Source organism: Pan troglodytes, chromosome 5, assembly GCF_028858775.2.
Source record: "Pan troglodytes isolate AG18354 chromosome 5, NHGRI_mPanTro3-v2.0_pri, whole genome shotgun sequence".
Lineage (NCBI taxonomy): Eukaryota > Metazoa > Chordata > Mammalia > Primates > Hominidae > Pan > Pan troglodytes.
Window position 1 is genome coordinate 44,149,390 of NC_072403.2, and position 17,939 is coordinate 44,167,328.

General features: G+C 39.9%; 1 protein-coding gene across 13 annotated transcripts in view; it reads right to left on the minus strand.

Moving 5' to 3' along the window:
• The window catches only part of BTBD9 (BTB domain containing 9), a 476,623-nt gene that overhangs the window by 99,326 nt on the left and 359,358 nt on the right, over positions 1-17,939 (minus strand). For all 13 annotated transcript variants that reach the window (XM_009451185.5, XM_054686797.2, XM_016955386.4 and 10 more), the window contains one exon: positions 12,421-12,610. In XM_009451185.5, coding sequence (XP_009449460.1) covers positions 12,421-12,610 — 190 coding nt within the window. The remainder of the gene's footprint in view (positions 1-12,420; positions 12,611-17,939) is intronic.

Genomic DNA, 17,939 nt, shown 5'->3' on the forward strand with positions numbered 1-17,939 from the left:
TGGCGATCATTAAAAAGTCAGGAAACCACAGGTGCTGGAGAGGATGTGGAGAAATAGGAACACTTTTACACTGTTGGTGGGACTGTAAACTAGTTCAACCATTGTGGAAGTCAGTGTGGTGATTCCTCAGGGATCTAGAACTAGAAATACCATTTGACCCAGCCATCCCATTACTGGGTATATACCCAAAGGACTATTAAATCATGCTGCTATAAAGACACATGCACACATATGTTTATTGCGGCACTATTCACCATAGCAAAGACTTGGAACCAACTCAAATGTCCAACAACGATAGACTGGATTAAGAAAATGTGGCACATATACACCATGGAATACTATGCAGCCATAAAAAATGATGAGTTCATGTCCTTTGTAGGGACATGGATGAAACTGGAAATCATCATTCTCAGCAAACTATCGCAAGGACAAAAAACCAAACACCGCATGTTCTCACTCATAGGTGGGAATTGAACAATGAGAACACATGGACACAGGAAGGGGAACATCACACTCTGGGGACTGTTGTGGGGTGGGGGGAGGGGGGAGGGATAGCATTAGGAGATATACCTAATGATAAATGACGAGTTAATGGGTGCAGTACGCCGACATGGCACATGTATACATATGTAACAAACCTGCACATTGTGCACATGTACCCTAAAACTTAAAGTATAATAATAATAAAATAAAAAATAAAAAAAAAGAAATGGTCAAAGGAAAAGCAGACTGTATTTGTACTTCTTCTCCCAAGATTTAAAATTGTCATATTGCTATAATTACCCTCCCACAGACTGTACTTCTTGTTTCAAATGTCCCCAAAGTCAGGAATACTCATTATAATCCTAACAAAAAAACCAACCATGTTAACCAAGAAGTTAGAAAAGCAAAAGACTGGAGGTAGTATGACGGTCATTGCCTGTATCTTCTTTGAAAGTAAGAGGTCTTTTTTTAAAAAAAAATCTATCACTTCATTCCAAGGCAAACAGACTTGACTTTTTCAACTCCAGATCTTAAAGACTGAAACTACTATTTATAGTGGGACTTTTGATATAATTAATCTGTCACTACAAAATAATGTAGGTATGCCGTAAAATTTCTGATCTTGGAATGTTGTATGTATACAAGAAGAGCCAACTCTGTTTTGGTTGATCAAATACATCTGGTTAACAGACTCCATGTAAACTGACTATTTAGGTAAGAGTTTGGATATGGTAAACTATAGTTAACTAAAGTAAAACGAAACCAAATAAAATTTATTCTGATTTTGATCAATCAGGAGGTACTGGTAATCTTGCCCTGCCTCCCAAATTTCATCGTGGCATGAATTATCACTATGCTGGCAAAGCACAGGAGACCAGTTACAGAAAGCCTGTATATTAAGTGTTTGCAACAGAAACTTGAAGTTTTTTCCAAGAAGTAAGTGTCATGAATATGAAACCATACATATATAATCAATGAAGCCTCTCATTTTGGGTCAGAATTGTGCAATAAACAGACATAGGCTTTTATTTACAGAACTTTTTTCTTTTTTTTGAGATGGAGTCTCACTCTGTCACCCAGGCTGGAGTGCAGGGGCGCGATCTCTGCCTCCTGTGCTCAAGCGATTCTCTTGCCTTGGCCTCCTGAGTAGCTGGGATTACAGGCGCCCACCACCACGCCTGGCTAATTTTTGTATTTTTAGTAGAGACAATGTTTCATCATGTTGGCCAGGCTGGTCTTGAACTCCTTACCTCAGGTGATCCGCCTGCCTTGGCCTTCCAAAGTGCTGGGATTACAGGCGTAAGCTACCATGCCCAGCCAGCTACAGAACATTTTTGAAGCTGAGAATAAGAGAAAATATTATTATCATAGTACTGTTTTAGATACATCCAGAAGCTGTGGACTCTAAGGGAAGCTTTTAAAAATATAAGGGAAAAAGCCCCCACTGAATTATATACTTTAAATGGGTGAATTATATGGCATGTGAATTATATTTCAATAGAGTAGTTTTAAAAAATAAACAGAACACATGAAATATGGAGATCTGTTAAAATTCCAAAGCACATGTGAAATGTCAAGCAGGAGGTAGTGTTCTGTGGCAGAGCTGTTGGCTAGATAAGCCAACCCCCTTACCATGACCCTCAGTTTCTTAGCCAACCTTGCTAGGGCTGACCGTATGACATAGTTCTACCTAATAATTCTAAGTGAAAGTTGGCTGGGTAGGGCTTCAAATAAAGCTTTGGATTTTCCTAATAAAAGAGGAATAAACTTGGCTGGTAGGCTTTTATCCTTGTATCCCTTTGTCCTTCTTTTTCCTGCCTAAACACAGACATGGTAGCTAAAACTGTAGTCCCTATCTTGTTTCTCTGGGGCAAAATACACATGGAAAAGACCAAGAAAATTGTAGAGATCACTGAATTGCAGAACCAATATGGGCAGCCATGCCCCTGTGGACTTTTTGTTATGTGACACAAAAACAAACAAACAAAACAAAAAATAAAACTGAAAAAAAAAGTCTTTCTTAATGAGATTATTTGTTATTTACAGCCAAATGCAAGCTCCTTTGGAGCAAATGACCTCTAGTAAAACAAATGTAAAGTCTCAGTTGCAACATATAATGGCAGTTTCTATAATTTATGACCACAGAAATCAAGGGTGGATTGAACCATAAGATGTGATGGCTCCTTTCATTTTCTTTGTAAGGCTATAGGAGGTTCTGCAGGATCATGAAACAAATTAGAATCTTTGGAGCTGGAGTTTTACCATGGGTTGTGTTGTCCTACTCCTGATGGAGAGAAAGGGATGAAACTCAAACTAGGCTTTCATTTCTTCATCTTGTAAATGAAAACAGTGAGAGCAGCTAAAGCTCCAGAACCACTGTAAGACATGGTGACTAAAAGAACCATTAGCCATTTCTAAAAATTAAACTGTACAGAAGGTCTAAACACTCTTGGCTGGTGTTTGGTTACAGTAAAAGAATAATGTGGCAAGGCAGGTAATATCCTAACCATTGAGGGATATGGTTTCAGGCATAATAAGGTAAAAGGAAGAAAGAAGATCCTGACCATTAAGTCTTAAGGGCAGCAAGGAAAGAAAATCCAGGGAGAAGTAAAAGCATACTCTGCATTTATCTATGTAACCAATCCCCCTTACACTGAATCTGATACATTGCTGAAAGAGGCAATGCAGCGGGCAAATAATGATTCCTCAGCTAGAGCTAAGACCCTGAGTGTCCAGGAAAGTTGCTGAAAGGAGTCCTTGATGGGCACCAACCAGCCTGTCATCATAATCATCCTTCCTAGAAGAAGAATGCAGAAATGGAGGTGGACAGAGAGGAGAGGCAAGAAGAGGAGATGAAAGAGTTTTTCTTGGTCTCAGTGCTTCTGCTTGTTCTTAAGTAGATATACAAGCATGTTTTGGTCAAGTGCCTCTGTGGTTACCAATGTACAAAGGGCTAAGCTTTCTAAAAAGAGAGATACACTGACATCAGGTGCTATCGAGATGTACCAAAAGTATCTGAACAAAGTGACAAAGTTGGGCTCCTGGGAAAAGAGTCTCTGATTTAAGGGTACTTGGGGGAAAGAATAAGAAGATTTTCAAAGGTAGATCACTGCTTTGAATTAATTCAAGAATTAGCCTTAAATGACTGTGACCCTTCATCAGTTTTTTCAGAATAGCTTTATTCTGAAAAATACTCAAAAGCTATATTAAAGCAATTTGACGTATTAAATGTGTACAAATTTCAATTTGCTTGAAGTCCTATGCTTCTGTTAGCCCTCATGAGAATAGCTGCATTTCTGTGACCCCGTGTGGCCTATCCTGGGGCAGCAGCATGTAAAACATCTGCCACAGAAGGAGGAGGCTGATGCTTTCCACTCATTTCGTTTTCCAAGGTGAACAATTCTGGTTTTTAAAATGATTGCTATAATCACTACCGGTGAAGTATTTGTTTTAAAGAGTTCTTAACAATTCTAGATAATTACTAAACACACACGTGTGCATGAAAAAATGGGTCAGATGGGGCCGAAATCCTCTGTAAAAATGTCTTCTTGATGGGTTAAAATCTTGGAAAGCTAAAAGGATTCTTTTCATATATCCAGCTATATCTTATGATGACTACTTGCCAAGTTCTCCAATCACTCAACAGAGGTAAATGGTTGACATGTGAGGTAAATCACACACATGAACACACAAACATATTTTTTTTTTTTGGCATTTAACTTTTCCTGCTTTTCCAAAGAACATCTGAATTCTAGTGCCCCTCCTGTATTTTTAACACACAACTTAGTTGCCATAGCAATACTTTCTGGTCTTGAAATACCTCTAGGATGAAACTGGCTGAGGCATATTTACCATGCCCCCAAACTATCCTGCTATCTGTTTCCAGGATCCAGGATTTCTGGCCCTCTATGCATTCACACAGTTCAGACTTCAGCACCTACTGGGAACCATAGATAAAATTATTTGCTGTATGATTTTTCTGGGAACCAGAGCTCTGAGGTCTGAGGGTGATAAAAGAAGACTTTAGAGTGATGCAGATAGGCTCAGAGAGAAACAACACTTAGTAATAAATCATGGATCAGTGAGACAAGGAAGAATTCCTTGGTTCAGGGCTGTGACAGATGACATTCAGCATGACTGATATGAAGCAAATTTTGTAAAATATCTTTCCAATTTTGACTAGAATTATAGGCAATCTTAATCCAAGCCAGAAGAGTCATGTATTTATATGTTTGCTGTATTCTTCAGGCTATAAAAAGGAAATTTCTAGCTCTCTAGGTTGCAAAGAAGGCTGTCTTAATGTAAATAGATGTACTGCTTGCCTGTGCAGCACTCAGACAGAATGAAATGGAAGCGGCATGGAACAAGTGAGGCAAGCATTTTTACCTGTGCTAATGTCAGAGCCTAACTCCAGAGCTCAATCTCAGTCATTTGCTGGAGATGCTGGATCTTTAGCAGTTTCCTCACATACACTTAGATAAGACACACTGAGCAAATATGATGTCCAATTTAGTTGATAGAACTCCCTTTAGTTGCACTAGCATCTATGTTGTCAGTTTAGTCAATGAGTGTTTATTGAGTACTCACAGCACAGAGAAGCATACTATGCATTTGGAAACTGCTGCAAAGACTCAAGCTCATCACAACATTAAAAAATCACTATCTTCAATTTGAGATTATCTGTGGTCCTACTAGAGACTGAGTGCAGCACAGATGTAGAAAATACTCAAATAATTACAAAACATTATTTGAGTCATTAGCCCCAATTCCTCTACCCACCCTTATTGACTAAGCCTTCATTTGGCTATTAAGTAGGAAAAAAATGGCATTTTTTACAGTTCCTCTCCTTTTTCTTTTCTGTGCTTATCCTTCTGGAGGGAAGTGGATGAGCAACAGTTAGGCAGGGTGGTAAGCAGCAGGAAGAAGAAAAAATAGCAGTCTAAAGGAGGTCACGGTAATTTACAAACTGAATAGATAATCTAGAGTTGGTTGTAGCCACACAATAGTGAAAGGACAATTGAACTCGGCATGGGCTTGACAGTTCACAGAGAAAGAAAAATATACCAGATGAATAAGGACCACAGTGGCATATGTAATTCTTTTATTATTATTATTTTTTTAGGATCAACTTGCTATTACTTCTTTTTATCTACTTAATAACTACAAGACATAAACTGATTTGTGGTTCAGACAGTCTGTGCCAGATTAACTTTTTAAAGTGGTAGAATTGTTTTTTCCTTCTGCAAAACAAAAAGAGCTTCACCCCACAGACTAAAGAGATTATGAATACCCATCAAGAACCTATTTTGGGCTAGACATCTTTTGTCCTAACATATTGCATTTATATAATATTTTCCAACTGAAGAACTCAAAATGTTTTTGTGTCATTAACTTCTTAATACTCACAACACCCACAGAGACAATGGGTTTAGTTAGCTGCATCTGTCTACACAGTCTTATCTTTTGACACCCTATTTACTTACTATTATTTGTTATTTAAAATATTTTGGGTATTTCACTTACACTATTGCACATATCAATTGCAAAAACATCGTTCAAACCAATGTAAAAATTGTTAATTTAACTGACTATCTTATAATTAGGGTTTCAACAAAGTGCTGTCATTTATTAGCTGGAAAAGACTGGATGATAGGTATACTTAATGCATAGCATATTTGAGTTCTCATACTAGCCTGAAAACACTAAAAAGGATATCACAATTAGCAAGTAGAAAGATAATAAGTCTTAAACTAAGGCAACAGAGGGACTATAAACTAAGACATTAGGTGGATTTGGTTAGTTATTATGACTCTACTCTGGTCTTTTTATGTGGTCAAGCCTCTGAAGACTTCCCGTTATTTAAATTTTAATGTTTTTAAAATGGCATGAAAATGATATAATTACTACTCAATTATCCACTTTTAAGGCACATTTCAGGTAATTTCTCTCTCTTTTCTTGAAAATAAAATGCGTAACTTTTGCTGTGCTTGTAAACCTAGCAACACCAAGGACAAACTCCTTTATTTCCCAGTTATGCTACCTTGGGAATGAGAAAGAAATGCAAGAGACGAAAGAGCTTCCTGTTAAATGGTAAGTTAGGACACCTCCTGCTGTTTCTTTTCTAGGAGCGGACTGGATCAAGGAAGGTCAGGAGCAGACAAGGTGGTTTCTAAAGGCATGCGGGCCTCCCCATCCCTGCCCCTCCTCTGCTCTGATGGCGCTGAAGAAACACTGAAACAGGGGTGGTGGTGGCGGGGTGGGATGGAAACATCTCAGGCTGTTACCTCTCAAAGCTATCTCTCAGCTGGCCATGCTATCCCCTCCCTCCTGCTCCAGCCACACTGGCCTCCTAGCTGCTCCTGTGGCCTGCCAGGCAAGCTCCACTCCAGGGCTTGGCACTGCCCGTGATGCTCATCCCCAGAGGACTTACTGTCCCCATCCTTTGGGATCTGCTCACACTTCACCCTTCTCAGTGAGGCCTTCCTGACCACCCAATCTAAAACTGGACTGTGTCTCCAACCCGGTTTTTCCTCCTGATTCCCCCATGGCACTTCTAAATATCAGCCATCTAAAAAACAGCATTTGTTTATTATCTCCCCTCAACCCCACTAGAATGTCAGTTCCATGAGAGCACCAATGTTTATTTTGTTTATTCAATGCCATATCCCCAGTGCCTACAATAGTGCCTACCACATAGTAAGAGGATTAGTAAATTTTGTTGAATGAATCAACGAAAATGCGGGTATAGAGAGAGGCTCAGAGATCATGTTTGGAGTCTACCCTTTCTATTATACCACAGGATATTGGTATCTGACTCACTAAGAGGATTAGACAGCCACTGACCATGCTTACTTAGGCCCAAACATTTTTCATCAAGAAAGAAGGCTCTACTTGCCTACCCAACTACAGAGTAAACTCTCAGAAAAGGAAGAAATGGCTTCTGTGGATGAAAACAGCCAAACAAAAGAAATCCTTATTCACAAAGCAATTATGTTCTTCACTTAGCAATAGCAAATGCAGTGACCAAGATAATTCATGTTTGGCCAGGTGCAGGGGCTCACACCTGTAATCCCAGCACTTTGGGAGGCTAAGTCAGTAGGATCACTTGAGCCCAGGAGTTCGAGACCAGCCTAGGCAACAAAGCAAGACCCTGTCTCTACAAAAAATTTTATAAACTAGTCAGGTGTGGTGGTGCATGCCTGTGGTCCCAGCTGCTCAAGAGGCTGAAGTGGGAGGATTGCTTGAGCCCAAGAGGTCAAGGCTGCAGTAAGCCATGATCACACCATCATGTTTGAGACCTTTGCCTCTGTAGTCACCAAATATAAAGGAATCTGAATATTTAAAACCAATATACCATTGATTGGGCCCTACCACAGCCAGGGTAAGAGAGGGTTTCCAGGATTTCCAGATCTCCTCCCTCCTAGATGGGGAAACTGTTAAGTCACTGGGCTCTGTAATACTCTCCCTCTGGTGTTGATGCAGAATCACTGGCTTTCTTCAGATACAATGCCTAGGAAAGCAAGTCAGCCATCACAAGCAATAGAAGCTGTGGGTCAAATGTCACTGACTAATCAACCTGTCATTGGTCAATTACTCATCCCCATGAAGGGGTACCACTCATCTAGTTTCCTGTCAATAAATGTCTATCTGGCCACATCAACTGTCGCTAACTGAAGCCTGCCAAGATCTCCAGCATTGTCACAAGCATTGGTGGCTAAGCAATCTCTCTCCTTTTCCTCTTAATAATGTCACAGAAGAGGCAAATGCAGTTCCTGACAACATAATGTTAGTTTCACAGAGACGTGTCTCTTTGAAGGCTCAGCCAGTTATACAGAGCTTCAGTTGCATGGATTTTTTTTTTTTACTGGGAAAAAAAAGCGGGCTTAAGGAAGTTGGAGGCTTCATACTGTGCTGAGATACACAATTCTGCCTTTGGTGTGTTCATGCTCATCATCCCCGCTCTGAGTCAGGAAAAGAAAAATTGTTTGGGAGAACCACTTTCATTCCACATTTTAAAAAAACCCAAATGGGCACTGTTCTCTCTTGTCTTAAGCCCCAGTGACAGCCTTTTCTGGAGTCAGATTCAACATCTCTGATTCTCTGGGTAGAGCTAGAGGCCAAGGTGGCCTTGCCACATGAAGAGCCTGTTTGTTTCTCTGAGTTGTCACCCTGATAATAACCTCATGTAGTCCACACTAGATTTAAGATTCTAGGTTTCCTGTTGTACCCCCTCCCCACAGTTTCCCCTTCTTTTTTGATAGACTACCTCATCAGTACATTGAATCTTTCAAGGGAAGCGTATTCTGAGTTGCCACAGGCTTTTATGTATCAGGTATGGCTGGGAGGAGGCAGCAAGTGAACATTTATAATACAAATGCTCTGATAGAAATTGCATATAAAATTTATGGGATTACTGAAGAGGGATCTATCAATAAGTTCAGGAGATAATGGACGGTTAGAGAAGCATTCCCAAAGGAGTGGAGCCTAAAAGGGGGAATAAAAAAAGAGCCAGGTAAAAAAGGAGGTAATGAGAAGGTAGTGAGAGATGCAAACAATGATATCAGCATGATCAAAGAATTGGAGGCAGGAGGGTAAGAGAGGGTGGAACCCATGTGCAATGCTCTTATCGCTGGATAGGCTGTGACAGAGTCCAGAGTAGCACAGGGTTGGGTAGGGTGGGGAGGGGTGCACACGCAGGACACGAGGTTGTATAGACAGAGGTAAGTCAGATAGTTCTTAAATGCCTTAGTCTGAACTGTCTCCTGAAGGGAACTACTAATCATGATTCCTCTGAGAGAAGGGTGTGGCCATATCAGATGTGTGGGAGGGACGGTTGTGGGTGGGGAACTGGGGGGCCCAATGGAGGTCTGGAAGATTGGGTAGAAAAGTGAAACAACTATTGTGCAACTATGGTAATGCAGTGGGACACAGAAGAGGGGAAGGATTTGTGAGATGTTTAGGCTGTACTGACAGAACTTTATGGCTGACTGGATGAGAGAGGAAGGTGAAGGAGAGGAAGGAAATCAGGGAGATTCCCAAGTTTTTGGCTCAAGTAATGGACAAATGGATGGTGGCACTGAATGAGATGGGGAATCATGACATGACGTGACTTGAACAGGGAGGGAAGGATAATGGAATTCCATTTTAGGCATCTTGGTTTGAGATGCGCATAGAATACTGTTAGATGGTGGCGGTGGTGGGGAGGGAGGTGTGGGGTACCAGGTAAGCAAATGGAAAACGGAGAACATTAAAAGAGAGTGGGCAGAGCTACTAAACTTCCCGTTTGCTTCAATCTTCATTGGCAAGGAGACTGGTCTTCAAATTAGAAATGTCAGAACAAACATAATAAAGAGAAAATTGAAGTCCCAAATAGGTGAAGTGAAAGAGAGTATCTAGTCAATTTAAATGATTTCAAGTCTCCTGACTCAGATGAGTTACACCCCAAGCCTACTGAAACAAATTGCAGATGTAATCTCAGAGACACGATTGGTAATCTTCAAGAAATTGTGGAGGCTATCAGGGGTGCCAGAAGACAAAAGAAAGACAACTGTTTTCCAGATTTTTAAAGTAAAAAGGGATAGATTGTAATGGAAAATATAGAGGTTTCACATCATCTTTAACAAAAATTCTAGAATAGCTTACTAAATAGATGGTTTACAAGTACTTTAGTTAATGCATACAGATGACAGAAAGGAAGGTGGGGTATTATTTGCTATTCAACAGAAGTTTATTTGTACAGGTAGCTGATGTGGCTTGTCTCTTTCCCTCCCTAAGCACAAAGTAAGCTGGTCTGGCCTGAGGTACAAACTCGAGGCTTCTCTATCTGTGATTTGTTGCCTATGGTACTCAGCCTGTGATGTGGCCCTTTATAAAAAAGGGTCAACAATTTAAATGAAGAATCCACAGTCTGAATTCTCCAAGAAACCCAGCATCAACTCCTTAGGGTGCCCTGGGGAACCAGCAAGCAGCATCAACTTCTATGGTTATTAGCCTAAACATCAATAAACCTTTGCTTATTAGAATATTAGTACCTTATTTTTTGTGCTATTTCTTTCTTTATACATACTGATTTTCAAATGAGAACAGGAAACAACAAAGCAAATGTGGTGGAACATTATGGGGGAAAGGCAGTCATGTCTTGCCAATACCTTTACTCCAGGCAGGCTAAGATATACATATACATATACACACACATACATATATATATAAACATTATATGTTTTCATTAGCCCTTCAGAGACCTTCTTAGAACATTAAATAATAAAAAGAAGAGAAGAGAAAAAGCAGCTTACTTAAGACCTAGATGGCAATCTTCAACTAAAAGTATAGTCATGCACTGCATAATGAGATGTTTCAGTCAAGGACGAACTGCATTTATGATTGTCTCATAAGATATAATGAAGCTGAAAATGCTTATCGCCTAGTGACATCATAATGTCACAGCACTATTACTTTATTAAAAAAATTTAGTGTTGGCTGGGCGCCATGGCTCATGCCTGTAATCCCAGCACTTTGGGAGGCCGAGGCCGGCTGATCATTTGAGGTCAGGAGTTCAAGACCAGCCTGGCCAACATGATGAAACCCCATCTCTACTAAAAATACAAAAATTAGCCAGCCATGGTGACAGGTGCCTATAATCCCAGCTACTTGGGAGGCTGAGGCAAGAGAATGGCTTGAACCTGGGAGGCAGAGGTTGCGGTGAGCCAAGATCGCACCATTGCATTCCAGCCTGGGTGACAATAGTGAGGCTCCATCTCAAAAAAAAAAAATATATATATATATACACACACACACACACACACACACACACACATATAGTAGCCTAAATGTACAATGTTTAAAAGTCTACAGTACAGTAATGTCCTAGGCCTTCACATTCACCCATCACTCACTCACTGACTCACCCAGAGCAACTTCTTGTCCTGCAAGCTCCATTCATGGTAAGTGCCCTACACAGGTGTACCATTTTTTATGTTCTTTTTTATTTTAATTGAGATGAGACCTTGTAATGTTGCCCAAGCTGGTCTCGAACTCCTGAGCTTTCAAGCGATCCGCCCACCTCCGCCTCCCAAAGTGCTGAGATTACAGGCATGAGGCACCGTGCCCAGGCACCATTTTTTATCTTGTATATTATATTTTTCTTGTACGTTTTCTATGTTTAGACATGTTCAGATACACAAATACTTACCACTGTGTTATAATTGCCTACAGTCTTCAGTATAGTAACATGCTGTACAGGTTTGTAGCCTAGGAGCAACAGAACATACCATCTAGCCTAGGTGTGTGGTAGGCTATATACCATCTAGGTTTGTGTAAGGACACTCTATGATGTTTCCACAATGACAAAATTGGCTGACAGTGCATTTCTTACAGTGTGTCTCTGCCATTAAGCAATGCATGACTGTATATCCTCTGAGGGATATCACCAGTCTCACGTTTAAAAATTATATAATCCTATAAATCAAGCAAGGTTAAAGTTCCCTTCTTAAAACAAAAAGGAACAACAAAAAGCCCAGGCGCAAAGATCACTAAGATTATTCAGAACCAGATCTCGAATTCAGATCTGTTTGGTTCATATGTAATTTATTAAAGTTGAAAATGATTTTTCATTCTATATAACCTATCTTGACATTATCCTGTAAGTCTCTAACCAATACAAATTGAGACTTGAAAAGGACATAAGCCACCCAGGGAGAAGCCTCTTGTCTAGTTCCTCCATGAGTCTAACTTCAGTGTACTGCCCCAGTGGAAAATCCAAACAAGCACGCTATATCTCGTTGTTGTCCCTTCCTTCGGCTCCCACTCCTTTCTTGATATTTAGAGCAAAGAACAGTAGAATTTCTTCACTGAAGTTATTAGGATTATCATTTTACCAAAATACAATCTATATGTATATCTTCCATTTTAAAACTTATGAATGAGGAGGAATCTTCTTACCGTATTGACCCAATCATGTACGGCTGTGCCAACTGAACCACAATCGCACCACTTCCTAGCTGGTGACATGTGTAGCCAGAATCCCAGTCATAATTCTTAGTGTCCCCATTCAGCAAGGCATTTCGGCTCCGACTGACTCCTTCAATCACGCTGGCACAATCAGCAATTGTTGCAACATTCTCCATGGGAACTGTGAATCCAAAAACAAGATTTGGCATCAGGATAAGAGAAGCCAAATATATCTCTATAGTGTGCTCAGAACAAAATTAATTAATTGCTATCTCAAATCAATGATAAAAGAAAAATTAGAACATCTGGATTATCTTCAGATATGAATACATTTTCCATGCCAAACAGCTTTTTAAAAAAATGTTAAGCCCAGTGGGCATGGTGGCTCACACCTGTAATCTCAGCACTTTGGGAGGCTGAGGTGGGCAGATCACTTGAGGTCAGGAGTTTGAGACCAGCCAACATGGTGAAACCCCATCTCTACTAAAATATAAAAAATCAGCCAGGCGTGGTGGCGTGTGCCTGTAGTCCCAGCTACTCTGGAGGCTGAGGCAGGAGAATTGCTTGAACCCGGGAGGCAGAGGATGCAGTAAGCCAAGATCGCGTCACTGCACTCCAGCCTGGGTGACAGAGCAAGACTCGTCTCCAAAAAAAGAAAAAAAGAAAAAGCAAGGCATAGAAAAACACAGGCTATGTATTCACTTATACAAAGTTTTCAACAAAGTCAAAACTAAAACATACTTTGTTTAGAGCTATATACATAAAACTAAAAAGGGAATCTAGGAAATTAATACACAAAATTAAAAATAGCAGCCAGGCACGGTGGCTCACACCTGTAACCCCAGCACTTTGGGAGGCTGAGGAGGGCAGATAGCTTGAGCTCAGGAGTTCAAGACCAGCCAGGATAATGTAGTGAAACCCCATTTCTACCCAAAATACAAAAAATTAGCCAGGCGTGGTAGCACACATCTGTGGTCCCAGCGACTCGGCCTACTGAGGTGGGAGGATTGCTTGGGCCTGGGAAGCAATGGTTGCAGTGAGCCGAGGTCATGCCACTGTCCTCCAGCCTTAATAATACAATGAGACTCCCTCTCAAAAAAAATTTTTTTTAATTGATTTTATGTCTAATAAATACTGCTCTTGTTCTATATCTTAAGCTAGCTGGTAGGTACATAGGTATTTGTTTTATTAGTAGTCTCTAAGCTGCAGATATTTTCTATTATTCTGTATAATATCTATTATTCTGAAAGTCTGTTTAAAGAAACATGTTAAATTCAGAATTCTGAAACTCACATAATAGGAAAGTGATCCGAGACCTGGTACCAAACCCATTTCAGAATATACAGTTGCCCTCAGCCATGATTAATTTCTTTTTTTTGTCTACTATTCTGTGCATTGCAACATATATGCTCTTCCCATTGTTCATGAACTGCTGCATCTTAAAAACCCAGCTGTTCTGATTTTGAGTCTCTCTCTATATAACTCAAGTCTATATCAACCTGCTCATTTATAAAAGTCAAGAACTTCCACAAAATGATGGATGCTCACTATGATGTAAGTTCTCTAAACACTGAGAAGAGAATAAAAGGTAAGGGCCTTTTAAGTCCCCTGGGACCTTTTCTGCGCATTTAAAACAAAAACCTTTAATTTTCTTCAGACATTTAAGTTATTTAACCAAAACCTACTTACATTCAAGGTTTGTAGCTTACATCAGATAATTTAAAATAGATTGGAAAAGAAAAAAGTAATTTTACATATATCTTCTATGCAACTCATTTATTTTCCAAAGTTGGACATGCTTGTACTTAAGCCCTCATCTCGTATGCTTTCACTAATTGCTTTGCTCTCTGTAGCTGAGTAAAGCCACCCACAGAGAAGAAAGGAAGGGAGAGGAGGGAGAGAGGATGAATTTTTCTGGTGATGAATTCCTTGATTATGAAGCTTAATTCCAAAGCAACAAGCAAAAACACTGGTGAAATTACCTGTAAGGACAGTTTCCTGGCAGAGAAGGAGCTCAGAGAGAAGCTCCCTGTGACTTTGGAAAGAAACAGAAGTGGACTATATTTAGAAGGTAAGTTATGGTACTTCCATCTCCTGGAAAAAGGGCAGTATTCTTTGATTTGGAAGAGAGAATGAAAGGAAGTGGTATAAGATGTACAGTAAATTGAGCTGAGACATAACACTGTAGACAGGTTATGCTGCAGCAACTGACAGGCCCCTACTCTCTCAGTGGCTTAACATAGCACACATTTATTTTTTCACTCACCCTATGTATTCAGTGACGATCAGCCAGGAGGCTCTGCTTATTGTATCACTCAGGGATCCCAGTGACAGAGGCTTCATACTGACATGTGCTTCCCCAATCACAGCCGCAGTGGGAAGAGAGTAAGCTGGGCACAGGCTCTTAAAACTCTTCCCCAAAAGTAATGCATGTCACTTTGTACATATTTCATTGTCTAAGACAAGTCACACGGTCTTATCTAACTTCAGAGGGGACTAGAAAGCACAACCCTGCTGTGTGCTTGGGAAAAGCTCCAGGGAGAAAAAATGGGGTATTTGGTGAACAACATTTAATGTCTACTACAAACATTAAGCCTGGATGAAAGAGCATTTAACAGACAGGTACATCTGGTCATCTGTTTCAAGTATTTAAAGTATTTCAATGTATGAATATTCTAAGATTTATATATCTATTCTCTTGCTGAAGGACATTTAGATTGTTACCATTGTTTTCTTTGCCATTACAAACAAAGATGTCTTCTTGTATTCCCAGGTAAGAGTTTCTTAAAGGAATACTTAAGATTTCTATGTATGTGGAAGTGGAATTACACTCATGGCTATGAGTTAACTTCAACTTCCCTAGACATTGCCAAATTTTTCACCAAAGTGGTTGTAAAACTTTATACTCTCTCCTTGAAGAGGTCCTTCACATCCCTTGTAAGTTGGATTCCTAGGTATTTTATTCTCTTTGTAGCAATTGTGAATGGGAGTTCACTCATGATTTGGCTCTCTGTTTATCTGTTATTGTTGTATAGGAATGCTTGTGATTTTTGCACATTGATTTTGTAACCTGAGACTTTGCTGAAGTTGCTTATCAGCTTAAGGAGATTTTGGGTTGAGACGATGGGATTATCTAAATATACAATCATGTCATCTGCAAACAGAGACAATTTGACTTCCTCTCTTCCTATTTGAATATCCTTTATTTCTTTCTCTTGCCTGATTGCCCTGGCCAGAACTTCCAATACTATGTTGAATAGGACTGGTGAGAGGTCATCCTTGTCTTGTGCTGGTTTTCACAGGGAATGCTTCCAGCTTTTGCCCATTCAGTATGATATTGGCTGTGGGTTTGTCATAAATAGCTCTTATTATTTTGAGATACATTCCATCAATACCTAGTTTACTGAGAGTTTTTAGCATGAAGGGGTGTTGAATTTTATCGAAGGCCTTTTCTGCGTCTATTGAGATAATCATGTGTTTTTTGTCACTGGTTCTGTTTATGTGATGGATTACGTTTATTGATTTGCGTATGTTGAACCAGCCTTGCATCCCAGGGATGAAGCTGACTTGATTGTGGTGGATAAGCTTTTTGATGTGCTGCTGGATTCGGTTTGCCAGTATTTTATTGAGGATTTTTGCATAGATGTTCATCAGGGATATTGGCCTGCAATTTTCTTTTTTCTTTCTTTTTTTTTTTTGAGACGAAGTTTTGCTCTTGTTGCCCAGGCCGGAGTGCAGTAGCGAAATCTCAGCTCACTGCAGCCTCCGCCTGCCCAGCTCAAGCAATTCTCCTGCCTCAGCCTCCCAAGTAGCTGGGATTACAGGTGGTTGCCACCACGCCTGGCTAATTTTTTTTGTATTTTTAGTAGACACGGGGTTTCACCTTGTTGGTCAGGTTGGTCTTGAACTCCTGACCTCAGGTGATCCACCGGCCTCAGCCTCCCAAAGTGCTGGGATTACAGGCATGAGTCACCACGCCCGGCTGAAATTTTCTTTTTTTTTTTTTTTTTTGTTGTGTCTCTGCCAGGTTTTGGTATCAGGATGATGCTGGCCTCATAAAATGAGTTACAGAGGAGTCCTTCTTTTTCTATTGTTTGGAATAGTTTCAGAAGGAATGGTACCAGCTCCTCTTTGTACCTCTGGTAGAATTCGGCTGTGAATCCTTTTGGTCCTGGGCTTTTTTTTGGTTGGTAGGCTATTAATTACTGCCTCAATTTCAGAATTTGTATTGGTCTATTCAGGGATTTGACTTCTTCCTGCATTAGTCTTGGGAGGGTGTATGTGTCCAGGAATTTATCCATTTCTTCTAGGTTTTCTACTTTATTTGCTTAGAGGTGTTTATAGTATTCTCTGATGGTAGTTTGTATTTCTGTGGGATCAGTGGTGATATTCCCTTTATCATTTTTTTATTGTGTCTATTTGATTCTTCTCTCTTTTCTTCTTTATTAGTCTGGCTAGTGGTCTATCTATTTTGTCAATCTTTTCAAAAAACCACCTCCTGGATGCATTGATTTTTTGAAGGGTTTTTCATGTCTCTATCTCCTTCAGTTCTGCTCTCCTCTTAGTTATTTCTTGTCTTCTGCGAGTTTTTGAATTTGTTTGCTCTTGCTTCTCTAGTTCTTTTAATTGTGATGTTAGGGTGTCGATTTTAGGCCTTTCCTGCTTTCTCCTGTGGGCATTTAGTGCTATAAATTTCCCTCTGAACACTGCTTTAGCTGTGTCCCAGAGATTCTGGTATGTTGTGCCTTTGTTCTCATTGGTTTCAAAGAACTTATTTATTTCTGCCTTAATTATATTATTTACCCAGTAGTCATTCAGGAGCAGTTGTTCAGTTTCCATGTAGTTGTGCAGTTTTGAGTGAGTTTCTCCACTGCTCAAGGAAATAAGAGAGGACATGAACGAATGGAAAAACATTCCATTTGTTTTTCATGGATAGGAAAAATCAGTATCGTGAAAATGGCCATACTGCCCAAAGTAATTTATAGATTCAATGCTATCCCCATCAAGCTCCACTGAATTTCTTCATAGAATTAGAAAAAACTACTTTAAATTCCACATGGAACCAAAAAAGAGCTTGCATAGCCAAGACAATCCTAAGAAAAAAGAACAAAGCTGGAGGCATTATCCTACCTGACTTCAAACTACACTACAAAGCTACAGTAACCAAAACAGCATGGTACTGGTACCAAATAGATATATGGACCAATGGAACAGAACAGAGGCCTCAGAAATAATGCCACATATCTACAACCATCTGATCTTTGACAAACCTGACAAAAACAAGCAATGGGGAAAGGATTCCCTATTTAATAAATGGTGCTGGGAAAACTCACTAGCCACATGCAGAAAACTGAAACTGAACCCCTTCCTTACACTTTATACAAAAATTAACTCAAGATGGATTAAAGACTTAAATATAAGACCTAAAACTATAAAAACCCTAAAAGAAAACCTAGGCAGTACCATTCAGGACATAGGCATGGGCAAAGACTTCATGACTAAAACACGAA